The sequence below is a fragment of the Balaenoptera ricei genome, chromosome 10 (assembly GCF_028023285.1).
Source record: "Balaenoptera ricei isolate mBalRic1 chromosome 10, mBalRic1.hap2, whole genome shotgun sequence".
Lineage (NCBI taxonomy): Eukaryota > Metazoa > Chordata > Mammalia > Artiodactyla > Balaenopteridae > Balaenoptera > Balaenoptera ricei.
Window position 1 is genome coordinate 88,297,476 of NC_082648.1, and position 13,450 is coordinate 88,310,925.

At 44.2% G+C, this 13,450-nt stretch overlaps 1 protein-coding gene across 1 annotated transcript in view; it reads left to right on the forward strand.

Annotated features, from left to right (window-relative positions):
• The window catches only part of STAB2 (stabilin 2), a 157,943-nt gene that overhangs the window by 90,458 nt on the left and 54,035 nt on the right, over window positions 1-13,450 (forward strand). The window contains exons 31-37 of the mRNA XM_059936774.1: window positions 1,353-1,430; window positions 3,655-3,753; window positions 3,841-3,948; window positions 7,343-7,474; window positions 10,202-10,330; window positions 11,561-11,617; window positions 12,649-12,744. Coding sequence (XP_059792757.1) covers window positions 1,353-1,430; window positions 3,655-3,753; window positions 3,841-3,948; window positions 7,343-7,474; window positions 10,202-10,330; window positions 11,561-11,617; window positions 12,649-12,744 — 699 coding nt within the window. The remainder of the gene's footprint in view (window positions 1-1,352; window positions 1,431-3,654; window positions 3,754-3,840; window positions 3,949-7,342; window positions 7,475-10,201; window positions 10,331-11,560; window positions 11,618-12,648; window positions 12,745-13,450) is intronic.

The following is a 13,450-nucleotide window of genomic DNA, read 5'->3' on the forward strand; positions in this document are numbered from 1 at the left end:
AGGAGCTAACCATCAAAGGCACAGTTGTAACGGGTTCTTTCTTATGTCTGATATAAATGTCTCCCCGTAACCAGAAGAGATGTGCAAGGTAGCCAGGAATGTTTGTTTCAGGACCTCTGCTGATGTGCTCAGGGTGAGGCAAGTCCCCTCTGCACCTAGGGTTCCCAGGAGGAATTTCAGACAAAGGGCAGTGGTGGGAGAAGAGGAGAGGAAACCAGAGAGAGGGGAGCCCATGCTTGGTCGGTGGCTGCGTGAGCGGGCATTTGGGTTTACTTAGCTCCTTTCCCTGTGTAATTAATATTCTTGAAAAGTCAGTAACTATCTGTATTAGTTTGCTAGGCCTCCTGTAACAAAGAACCACAGACTGGGTGGCTTAAACAACAGAAATTTTTGTCTCAGAGTTCTGGAGGCTCGAAGTCCAAGGTCAAGGTGTGGGCAAGGTTGGTTCTGTCTGAGGACTGAGGTCAGGCTCTCTCCTTGGCTCGTAGATGACCGTCCTCATGTTCGCATGGTCTTCTCCCTACATAGCTGTCTGTGCCCAAATATCCTCTTCTTTTAAGGACACCGGTCATACTGGATTAGGGCCCACCCTAATGACCTCATTTTAACTTGATTACCTCTGTAAAGACCCTGTCTCCAAATAAGGTCACATTCTGAGGCACTGGGGGTTAGGACTCCAACATACGAATTTTGGAGACACAATTCAACCCACAACACTATCTGCGGTGTTTTTCCAACTGCAGGGTCACTTTAGTAAGCCTCAGCCAGCACTTTTTTTTTTTGGCTGCGTTGGGTCTTCTTTGCAGCGCACGGGCTTTCTCTAGTTGCAGCGAGTGGGGACTTCTCTTGTTGTGGAATATGGGCTCTAGGCGGCGTGGGCTTCAGTAATTGGGGTGCATGGGCTTCAGTAGTTGTGGCACGCAGGCTCAGTAGTTGTGGCTCGTGGGCTCTAGAGCGCAGGCTCAGTAGTTGTGGTGCACGGGCTTAGTTGCTCTGCAGCATGTGGGATCTTCCCGGACCAGGGATCGAACCTGTGTCCCCTGCATTGACAGGCGGGTTCTTAACCACTGTGCCACCAGGGAAGCCCCCAGCACTTTTTTAATGAAATAGAATGAAATAGAGTAGAATTGATGACCAGGTGCCTCCCACACGGTAGAGGAAAGTATTATTTCATTTCAATTGTGTGTGTGTGTGTAATGTCAAAAGGCTCACAATTTAAAAATATTTCTGACTTTGTGTCATGGTCCAAAAGTGAGAAGGTCACTACTACTCAAAAGTGGGAAACCCAGAAATAATTCAATCCCTGGGTGTACTCTATAGGGACTCACCTTCTCACTGTGGTGTGTTTACAGAATATCACAATCGAAGGAGCGTCCGTAATCGATGGTGACAATGCAGCCACAAATGGAGTGATACACATCATCAACAAGGTACAAAATCGCCTCCTCCCACACATGTTGAATCTCTCCTCCTTTTGTTATTTATCCTCCTGTGCAGTATCTTTTTGGGGAAAAAATACTTAGCCTTAATATAAAAATAACCTGTATTGTGCTTCATTATTTTTATTTTAAGACCATTTAGAGGCTCTACTCATTCCGTAAGACTCAGTTGCTATATACTCAGCCTATATCCTGCAATGGGTCCTGTATAATGTGTGGCCACATATATCATATTTCTTAGTTATCAGAACATCTTACAAGGTACACGGGAACCTTAGTATTGGGAAGTCCATACGCCCAGATTAGATATAATCAAGAACTGGAGGAGAGGCAACTGGCTATGTATCACTGGTCCGCTCTCCTCTGCATTATTGTGCCCTAGAAAAAAAAATGGAAAAGGGTAGGAAGCGTATTGTAGAATTTTTATTTTCTTCTAAGATGCAATTCAACAGTATTCAAAGGTATGAAATAGAAAAAAAAAAAGTTTAATGGGAAACAAGCTTTTAAGCTATCCTATAATTTTCAGTTACTATATTAATATCTTCATTTAAAATTAAAGTTAGAATTTAGGGTATATTGGGAGATTTTGAAAAGCAGAAGATTAGAAAAGACAATTAACTAATTGCATTTTAACTAAAATTATTCTCACTTGGCACTTACATACTTTTTTATTTCAAGTTACAGAACACGTTAACTGTTTCTGTTCAGAAAAGAGAGGCTTCTTATAAGACTTCTGAGTGCAACACTTTGTGAAATAATAAAAACCTCCAATTCCCACTTTTGAGTAGTAGTGACCTTCTCACTTTTGGACCATGACACAAAGTCAGAAATATTTTTAAATTGTGAGCCTTTTGACATTACACACACACACACACAATTGAAATGAAATAATACTTTGCAAAGACCTTGCAATTCTCCTGTATTACCAAGAGGCATTAAAAAATACACTATTTTTTGAGCAAGTGATAGGTCATTTGCAGGGAACTATACTGGACTTATGGCTTCACTTATCAGAAAGCAATATTACTTACCAAGAGTATTTTTCTTCTCCAATACTGGCTTTTCAAAGTACTAAAAAAAATTTTTTTTTAAAGCGTAAAATTACCTCTTCTTCTCATTTACATTTTTGATGAACACAACCTCATTAGTAAAATGGCACCTCAACCCATGTCCTGTACTGAGTGTTATTATCACGGGGGCCAGTTCAAGTCCCACCTCCTCTGTGAAGCCATCCCTGATCCCTGCAGCCCATATCACCGAGGCTGACATAGTGTCAAGAGGGTAAGTTCTAGAATCATACAGCATCTCGTTCAGGCACTTAACTAACTGTGTAAACTTGGGCAAGTTACATAACCTCTCTGAGCCCCATTTTTCTTCCCTATGAGGATTAAACAACACCTTCTCTCTCACCGTCTGCTGCCTAGGGAGACCTCAATAAATGTCATTTTTATTCCCTTTTCCTTCCTCTGAAATCCCGTGGGATTTCTCAGTATAGAACTCATTTGGCATAACTGTGCCCCCTTGTTTTGATAGCTCTTGATGGAATAGGTCGTGAACCCCCATATGATGGCATGTCCCGGAGGGGTGGAGCTGCATCTTTTCTCTGTCCCTCATCAGCGTTACCACCTCACCTTGTGTGCAGTAACATTGGAATGATTGACAGCCCTCTAGGTGCCAGGCATTGTGCCAGGTGTCATGTATTGCATTATCTCATTTGATGTTTATAACAACCCTAAGAAAGTATGTGCCATTCTCCTCACTTCTCAAAGGATAGACCACTGAGGGTCCTCATGGCTAGGTAACTGGATTGAGGAAGAAGTTCATGTGGACACAAAGATCCATGGATGCACGTCGACGGATTCAAGTCCACCGCTTAGCCTCTGGGTTGCAGTGGCTCGTTAAGGAGCTCCTTTTCTACCTGTCCATTGGACACTGTGGCCCCCTTTGTTAGGGCCGCCATGAACCGTTGTGCAGGTTGTTCCCTGCCTAGAGGTACCTGGGCTGGTGGTGGAGTAGGGCTGAAGGTCCAACCCACTTCACTTCCCAAACTACGCACCCCTGTTTGGTCTTGCAGACGATCAAAGGAAAAGGTACCTCGTTCTCTATTTGCAGAGGCTTCATGATCACATATTGTTATGTGACATGAACCTATGTACTAGAGAGCAGCAAGTCCTACCAACACAGGCTAACAGAATTTTGGGGCTTCCTTTCCCAGGTTCTGGTTCCCCAAAGAGGTCTAACTGGCTCCTTACCAAACCTACTCACCCGGCTGGACCAGATGCCTGACTATTCCATCTTCCGGGGCTACATCATTGCAAGTACCACGTTCTCTGCATGACCCTCTGCTCGGGTTACCTGGGAACAGAAGTCCCTCACGCGCTCCTGTCTCTTTCCATCACAGCAACATAATCTGGCAAGTTCGATCGAGGCTGCTGACACTTACACGGTGTTTGCTCCAAACAACGACGCCATTGAGAGTTACATCCGGGAGAAGAAGGTCACAACTCTGGTAGTATCAGCAATAATAACCTGGGAAATTATTTCCTGGAAATTCAAACACTTAAGGTTTTTCAGTCCATCAACCATGTACCATTTCACTCTTTCATCAAAACTTCTTTGTCGATATCCAGATATTTAACATAAACTTGAGCAGAGACTCTCTCATACCCGAACCTCCCCCAAGCCAGAGCTACTCACGTATTTAGTTTGTACCCCTGGAAGCACACACTCAGGCTCACATACACAAGGATGCGGGCATCCCAGGAACCTGGAAACATCTTCATGGCCACCCCTCCTCCCCTCCCTGGCTTCTCCCTGGTCCCACGCAGTGAGCTGTCAGCAGCTGGGACCTAGAGGGAGTTCACTGTCTCTGTCTTCCTCCTATTCTCCCCGTCTCTGTCTTCCCTGATTCCTAACATCTGGGGCTGAACAGTCAGAACTTGTCAAAAGACTTTGTGAAATAATTAAAAGCTCCAATCCTGTCACTGTCTGGCTCAAAACCCTTGGGTGGATCTCCATTTCCTGAATGACTAAGTCCAAGCTACCTCCCCAGGTTCTTAGGGTCTCCATACACTGGCCACGATTACCTTCTATTCAGTGCTGGCGCCAGAATTTCCATTTAGAAGGATCCCGGGGGTGCCCCGCACCCAGCCCCATAGTGAGAGGACACGTTTAAAGCTGTAATTGCACAGCAAGCACGCTGTTTTCACTTCTCTCTTTATATAGGGTGACTGAGATGATGGGTGCTAAGGAGACGGGGGCTGATAATTGAAGTCCCGCTAAGCCACCCTTGGGCCCACTGCTGTCTCCTGTCCATTCTCTGCAGATACCATGTGGTCTAACCAGAGTGATGTCATACAGACCCCAAAGAAAGCAAAGGCATGTTCAGTGCCCTTGCTCCTATCTACACACACAAACACACACACACACCCCCGCCCCCTCAATCAGGAAGGCTGCCCTTCCTCCTTCCGATGCCTCCTGAATCCTCCCCACCCATTCTTTTTTTTTTTTTTTTAACACCTTTATTGGAGTATAATTGCTTTACAATGGTGTGTTAGTTTCTGCTTTATAACAAAGTGAATCATCTATACATATACCCATTCTTCAAGTCGAGTCTCACCTCCTCAGACAAGCTGGCTCTGGCCCCTGAGCTGCAGAAAATCTCTCCTGCCTCTGAATTCAGACCATTAGTACGCCCTTCAGCACTTACACACCTGGTATAAGGAACTGTCTTTTCAGGTGGGTGTGTCTTAGCCCTCCAACTGGATGAAAACTCTGTGAAGGGAGGAACGGTGTGTTAGACTTTTGTAACTGCCGTGTTGAGCAAGCAGGACTCCTGGGATGGAAGTGGAAATCCTCTTTACTGTGTCTCCTCACCCCCAGCCCTCCCCCAGCCCTTTGAACCTGTTCAGTGGGGAATATTCTTCTCCTGCCCTGGGATAAACCCTCAGGCAATCCCGCAGCCTTTCTGCTTCCCCAGAAAGTCCTATCATCACTGTAAGTCACAAACACAGTCTCAATTAAGTTAAAAAAAAAAAAAAAATCCAGCTCCTTGTAAAAAAATCAACATTTTGAATTGGATTTAGAATTAAATCTTCTTTCCTCACTGCTCCATGCTGGGCTTTGTCCAGACAGGAAACTGGAGGAGGGGGTATGGTCTTTGAATCAATCAAGGTCCATCAGAGGGTGGCAGGAGGGATAGATTGGGAGTTTGGGATTGATATGTACACACTGCTATATTTAAAACAAAATGCCTTTCCATGAAAAAAAATCAGTATGGAAAGGTAAAAATTATTGCTAAAAAAAAAAAAAAATCAAGGTCCATCAGGAGACAGAAACCGTACCAGAGAGAATTCAATATTATGAATTGTTTATTGGGTATGAAGTTATATAAATATAATTGAAAGGTAAAAAAGAGATAGCATAGAAGCATCTATAACCCCAAAGCCTAGGAGAACAGAGGAAAGAGGTCAGAACAACTAAAACTTAGAAACATGGAGGAGCCTGGAAGAGCTGTAACGCAGACCTCTGAGGACGGGGTGCCATTCTGCTTGTGGCTCTGACATTGGAGGAGGGTCCCTGGGGGTCCAAGACCCAGGCGTCTCGGAGATGCCATTGCCCAGCTGGTGCTGGCATCTTAGGGGGAGGGGGACATGATAAGGCCAGTCTGGGAGTGACAGGCCTCTGCCACTCGGATCCAGCTGCCGCTGGCAGGGCGATGACGTGCAGCTGGGGTGATGCCCCCAGGACCAGGAAGCATGCAGGAAGAGGAGATCCCTCCAACAGGCCTCACGGTCTCCCTCGAGCACTTTCCACTGGCGGAGCCAAACAGGAGACCTGGCAGAGGAGAAGTGTGGGCTGTGGTCCCAGCCCCACCGCAGAAACAGTGCAGAGGGTGGTTTGGAGCTGAGACAATAATTCACCGTCTCTCCTTCCCCATATGACGCTTCTATTTCCTTTCCTGATCTCACTGAATTCCGTTTTGGTCTCACCGGGTTTGCAGTTAGGACCTGGTGATGGTCGGGAAGAGATGTTAAGAGGGCAGGAAGCTCTTATCTAACTGGTACCGTCTTGAGATGCCATTGCTCTCTCGCTCTCGCTCTCTCGCTCTCTGATGGGTTCTTTGGAGACCCCACCCATCCCTGGTGGTCTCTGACTGCAGTTCCCCCCACCTGTGTGCATGCATCTCTTCCTACAGCCACTTTTTTTTCTCAGTGGACCCTCAGCATCCAGAGGCCACCTCCAGCCTTTCCCTTGGGGAGGCCTGTCTGCCCTTCCAGAAAGCCATCTAGGATAGGACCTAAGGCACCAGCCCTCTCAGACACGGCCAGCCCTCTGGTCCACAGGACACCTGTACTCTCTTGTCCCATGTCAGTGCTGGGAGTGCAGGCCTGTCTCAGTGTGGTGACAGCCTGCCGCCTCCGCTGGGGGTCAACCTGCCAGCAGTCCCTGGCACAAGATTGCTCAGGCCTGAGTGACATCCCACAGGCTACCCTGTCTGCAGAGGACACAGATCAAGCCCTTTGAAATATCCCATTGAGCCTCCTCTCATGACCCCTGAGGTGAAAGGCAGGCTGGGGTATGGGGACTCTCTTCACAGCTGTTCTCACCAAAGAAATCAACTTTAAAATCCACCCCCCCAACCTTTTCTGCCCTCACTCCGGGTTTTACGGTCCCATAATGAGTTCTTGACCATCCTACATGGAAAGTCTGCAAGTTCCCCAAGGTGATCTGTCTCAGGTTTAGTATTTATTATCTACCGTGCCCCGATGCCTCGGGCGAAACTTCCAGTTCAACAAGCTATTGCTCTTAAACCCCACGGTGCCTCGGCATCAGGGCAGCCCAGTAAGTGCCCGGGGACCGGCTGATTTGTGGGTTAACTTTCCCTTCTGTGTGTTGTCCAGGAGGAGGACGTACTCAAGTATCACGTGGTCTTGGAGGAGAAACTGCTGAAGAATGACTTGCACAACGGCATGCACCGGGAGACCATGCTGGGCTTCTCCTACCTCCTTGGCTTCTTCCTCCGCAACGACCAGGTGCGATCCTTTCCCTTAAAACCCACGGGTGGGTGTCCTAGCTCCATGTCTGTCATCACTTTTGCGTTCTGTAATCTCCCCAGCACTTCCTAAGCCTTCTCTACAGAAGACAGTTGTCTGTGTTTCACCGTAAAGTAATGACTCAGCCAGACTGGGAAGCTCCCCTTCCCCCTCCCTGTCACCAAATCATCACTGTGGCCTGGCTGATAAGGAGATAGAATCCCAGCAGTCACAGGTGCCCTTCAGTTCTGATTCCTAACAAACAAACAGACAGCCCCCAAGCCACCTCCAAGATGGAAGGAAACCCGGCAGCAAAACCTGACCCCCAGGAAGTGGCACTGGCCCCAGGGTATAAGGAGCCTCATGACTCCAGCAGCTAAATGAATAAACATTATTATCATTGCTTGATCATACAGACTGCAGACCTAGGACCAAGTGACCCCCATACCAGTATTCCAGTATTAATCTCACACAACCCCTAAGTACTTAAGTGTTTAGAATTCGTAGAAAGAATTGAGACTAAATACATATTTTAAGTATTTCAATATAAAATTCTTTGTACCTACTTCAAACATCAATCAATCTGAAAATTCAACAAGAAATTCACTACGTGACTCTAGTATACATTCTCATAAGAAAAATTAATAAAAATGAGTGATTATTTAGGATAAACTAAGCACTATATTAAAGAAAGTTTAATTGCAAATTTTTAAGTAATAATATTAATTGGTCCCTGTAAAAAAGTGCAGTTTTGAAGATAATTTTCTCAGTGTTATCATCATTGAAGTATAAGTGAATTTTGTGTACAGTTTTTCTTTTAACATGCTCGGGTTAAAAAAAAAGAAAGAAGTCTTCATGGTTCTTCATTACTTAGGGAATAATCTAACTCCAAATATTTCCCTCTGACTCCTATAAATAATCTTACCTATTGTGTAATAATTTTGAGGAGATCCTTTTAAATACATTTTCTTTTTTTTCCAGGTAAGGCAATTTTTGTTGATAAAGACCTTACATTTTTGTTTCTGTTTTTAATCTATGTCATCTTTTATTTCATCATGTAGAAATGAATATTCCAGTGCAGTTAGTTGAATCAGTTTTGATTCTGTCACATTTATTTTTCACGTGTTTGGAAAGTCTTTGATCTAGAGCTTTTTTTTTTCTTCTTCCTTTCTACAATAGAGGCTTTATCTTACAATAAACAAATAGTTCAATCCTACAATAGAGGTTTTGCTTTCGTTGATAACTCATTTACTCTTAGGACAAAGAAGATGTAGAAAAATGCTCTCTAAATGAGTAAACTTGTGTTCAGATCAAAATTTTAATGCAACCCGTAATTCTTCAAATACATCTCACAATAAAAATGATTCAGACTTTTTCTAATGCCAAATCAATAGTATTACAGCATCCGAAGTTCTGCCATTTTGATATTTTAAAATAGCTCAGCATCTTGGAATTCTACAAATTTGTTTTGCAGTCACCGTTTGACACCATAAGTAAGGCCCCCTGCTTCTTTTCCAAGTCTTCACAGACCCTGGACCACTTCTGTAGACCTCAGCCGTGATTTATCCCAACATCCAGTGGAAATTCACTTGACTCCAAGTAAATCATCAGGGACTTTAACATTCAGTGGAAGTTCAGATTTAAACACTTAGTAGAGTCATTTTAATCTTGATGCAGTGGGGAGTTTGGGAGATGTTAATCATTTTTAAACCCTTATGAGATATGAAGTTGACATCTGTTTAGTACAATAAAGAATTCCCTCTTCTCCCAACCTCGGTCCTGCTACACACCCACACCCCACACACATCCACACCACCCCCCAATTTTTCAAACAACCATTTGTTTTCAGTTATATTAGTTATATTAATGAATGAATTAATGGCTTTACTTATTTTGCTAAGCAATCATTAAGGTGTGCTCCCATTTAAAAAAATCAAAACAAAACAAGTTACAACTCAAAGTTGAATTTAATTTGGCAACATTTAGAAATTTAGTTCCCATGTCTTGGACGCTTACGGACACACTAGGCAAAGACAATACAAACATACCATGAACTCCGAAGAAGCCCCAAGGGAAACATGGTATGGTAATGCAGACCTCTGAGCAGTCTCCTTACACTGGGAAGTGATGTTATCTGGTGGAACACTTTTTACAAATTCTAAAACACTCAAATATGCTAGTTATTTTTATTCTTATATAACAGTCACTTAGCCTTACTTAGGGGTGCTTGCAAATTAACCAGGAAGTAGAGATATGCTAAAAGGACGCTGAGTTTTGTTCTGCATGTCTTGGCTTTGGAAGGCATCCACGCCTCCTGGACCACCAATAACCAGCACAGCCAAGCACATCCATCATCCGTGGAGCCATTTTATCAGGGGCACTAACATAACGATCATGACTCCGAATTTTTTAAACAATAAAAACCGATCATTTGAAGGGTGGAGATTATCTAGAACAACCTCTGCCTTTTACAGAAGGGGAAATTGAGATTCACAGAGGAAAAGCAACTGGCCCAAGGTCACACAGCTGGAAGGTGCCAGATGCAGGACTGTCACTCAGACTCCCCTCTCCTAGGGCAGAGCTCCCTCCACTACACTGTGCTACCTGCCAGGTGAATTTTGGAATATCTCCTAGGCCGTTGTCATATTGATATCCTCCAATCCCCATCGTCCTTATTTCCCTTAAAATCACTCTAGTAAAAACTTACAGTTAACCCTCTGTTCACAGCTCTACGTAAATGAGGCTCCGATAAACTACACCAATGTAGCCACTGACAAGGGAGTGATCCATGGCTTGGGGAAAGTTCTGGAAATTCAGAAGAATAGATGTGATATTAATGACACTACTATCCTACGAGTAAGTTCTATCTGAGGCCAACGATGAGCTAAAGAGTGTTGGCTTATTTTTTATAATTTTAAGCATAGGACTCATCTATCAGAGTATCTCAGTTCAGTGCAAAAAACACTGCATGAACATCTCTAAATGCCAAGGAGCGTACTTGGCTGTGGCTCCACAAAAATAAATAAGACATGACCCCTGCCCTCAGTGGGCTCACAGTCTAGTGCCTTGAAAGGCTGCCTGGAGGGTTATGTTGAGGAGGGAGGAGGCTTCTGGAGCCAAGGCCTTCCTCAAAGAGAAAATGTGCCGCACCCAGCATAGACACAGGTGGGGGGGGGTGCGGGGTATGGTGCACCCATGACAGGTTTTGGCCAAGCCTGGTCTAGCAGGAGAGACAATATGGGAATGGATCATTTCAGTATAATATAGGATGCAGTAATGGAGACTTTTTACTCCATGAGATGGTGTAGGGTCTCTCAGTAATAGTAATAACTGCTGACATTCACTGGGCATTTTTTATGTGCCAGGCACTGCTCTAAGCATTCTACATGTATTAACTCAGGTAACCCTCACAACAACGTAGGTACTATTACTCCGCCCATTTTTCAGATGGGGAAAAATGAGCCCCAGCGAGGTTGAGTAACACCCGCAGGTTCACAGAGCTAGCAAGTGGCAGAGAAGGCGTTCAAATCCAGGCAGTCTGGCCCCAGAGCCAGAACTGTGAACGACCACACAATACCGTCCAGTAGGCGCCGAGTTAAGAACTAGTCACATTGGTCTCCTCCTGTTTTAGGAACAGGCTGCACTTAAAAATGCCTGTCATTCTTAACTTGTGCTCTTTTTTTTATGATAGTGAATATTATCTCCACGCGGACCCCATAGCTGGGCGCTGCACGTGATGCATCCTTTAGTCTCAGAATCCGGCCCAATTCACTAAGTAGTGGGTTTTCAATAAATGAGAGTTGTTGTTAAAGGAATTAGGATTTAAGTGAGTTAAGACCCCCTCACAGGTTACAAGATTATGAGCATCTGAAGTGTATAGTAGAGAAAGTGACGCTCCAGTGTCCACGACCCAAAGTAGTTGAAGTGTTTGTCTCAAAGGACATTAAAGAGGTTGACCAGATGAGTTTCTGGTTTTCAGTTTTATAGCCTAAAACCTCCCAGCTCCATGTCTGGAAAATATTTGTAGCCTCATTTTGCACTAAAGTAATAAACATGAGATATTCACTTTGGTTGTGTTTTACTAAGGGAAAGTGTGGGAAGTGTCCCCAGCAGCCGATCTGCCCGTTTGGAACTAAACCACTAGTAAGTATTTTGTCTGCTTTGATAAAAGTGTTTCTGGATCCCAGGGAGGTCCAAATTAGAAAATGATTCTCAAGCACAACTCATTTCACTGCCTTCATTCCTTCACTTGATTTTAATTTAATCTTACCTTCTTACCTTATATGCATCTTTCTAAAGTCTTAAATCCATTTTTTTTGGACCAAAGCAAAAATTTGATTAATACATAAATAGAAACAGGGGTTCATCTCAACCAACACCCAGGGCAGGAAGGGATTTTTCATACTACATCTTTCATATTCCAGTAGTCGGTTAAGGACAGGCGCAAGAAGGCTCATCAAAGGAGGCAAACTCCATATCCAACTCGGTATCCAACCTGGAGGAGTCCCACCTTCCTGATTCCCTTTACAGTTGAAGTTACAACTAACTTTCTCTGAGAAACACATGACAGACCTGGGGGGAGGTAGACATGTCTTTGAATTAACTACCCATCTATATTTCTTATAGCTGTTTACTGCAAAAGCTAGCTCTGATGATACTCCAGCCATTACAAAGAATCAACTCTCATGTACCTTCCGTTGCGTAATAGTACTTTATATCTAACAACGCTGACTCTTCTCACTTGAGTTTGCATTTATTCTTGTATAGTATAAGTCTTTGTAAGCAGCCTTAATCTTGTCTCAGACCAAGGCAGAATATCAACCAATAAATAAACAGAAACCAAGCCTCATCTCAATGTGGAATGTTGGAAGGATGTTTTTATTTGATTGACTCTGTGATTCTTCCTAACTTGAGCTAGTCTTCTAAAGAAAAGTTCTTTTTACAGAGGACTACCGTAAGGGATAATTATCTGAATTTTGCCACCTGGTATTCTGGCAGCCAACATTGTGATTTTGCATTTTCTTTCTTATGAAACAGCTCCAAGAAGCCAACCCCCTCCTTTTCTAGAACATTTCAGTTAGAGTGACAGCAATGTATCACCCACCTACTTGCTTTTAGAAGTTGGAAAGCTTTGTTCTAACTGAAAAGCTGATATAATCATTATTATTTCATAGGGTGCAGAGACGAAGAAATGTCTCTATACCATTTATTTCATGGGCAAGCGATCCCTGTTCATTGGGTGCCAGCCAAAGTGTGTGAAAACTGTCATTGTGAGTATAATGATTTAATAAGCCTTCTAACTATTGCAGCAGCATTGAGAAATGTAATCATGTGTTATACTTTTCAAAGTGCCTTTCCATGTATTCTTTTTTTTTTTTTTTGGCCGCGTTGGGTGTTCGTTGCTGCACACAGGCTTTCTCTAGTTGCAGCGAGCAGGGGCTACTCTTCATTGCAGTGTGCAGGTTCTCATTGCGGTGGCTTCTCTTGTTGCGGAGCACGGGCTCTAGGCACGCGGGCTTCAGTAGTTGTGGCACACAGGCTCAGTAGTTGTGACGCACGGGCTTAGTTGCTCCACGGCATGTGGGATCTTCCCGGGCCAGGGATCAAACCTATGTCCCCTGAATTGGCAGGTGTATTCTTAACCACTGTACCACCAGGGAAGTCCCCCTCTGCATGTATTCTTTCTGCCACCTCCCCTTCCTCCTTATTATCTTCATTACCACTGTCGTTCAAAGTAGTAGCAGTAGCACTAAAATTCAGGACAGCCCTGCAAGTCAGCACATTGGTGAAAGCTGCAATATTCTGTTGCATGATGAAGAAAAAGAGGGACTGAGAGGCTAAGAGGATCTCCCTGTTCTCACAACAGGGGAAATGCCCCGTGAGCGAAAGAGACAGGAAATGGGCAGCTCTCCAAGGGAAGAACAGGTGCACCTGGTCATTTAGAAAGCAGGACCCCAGAGCTAGGCACCTCTGACC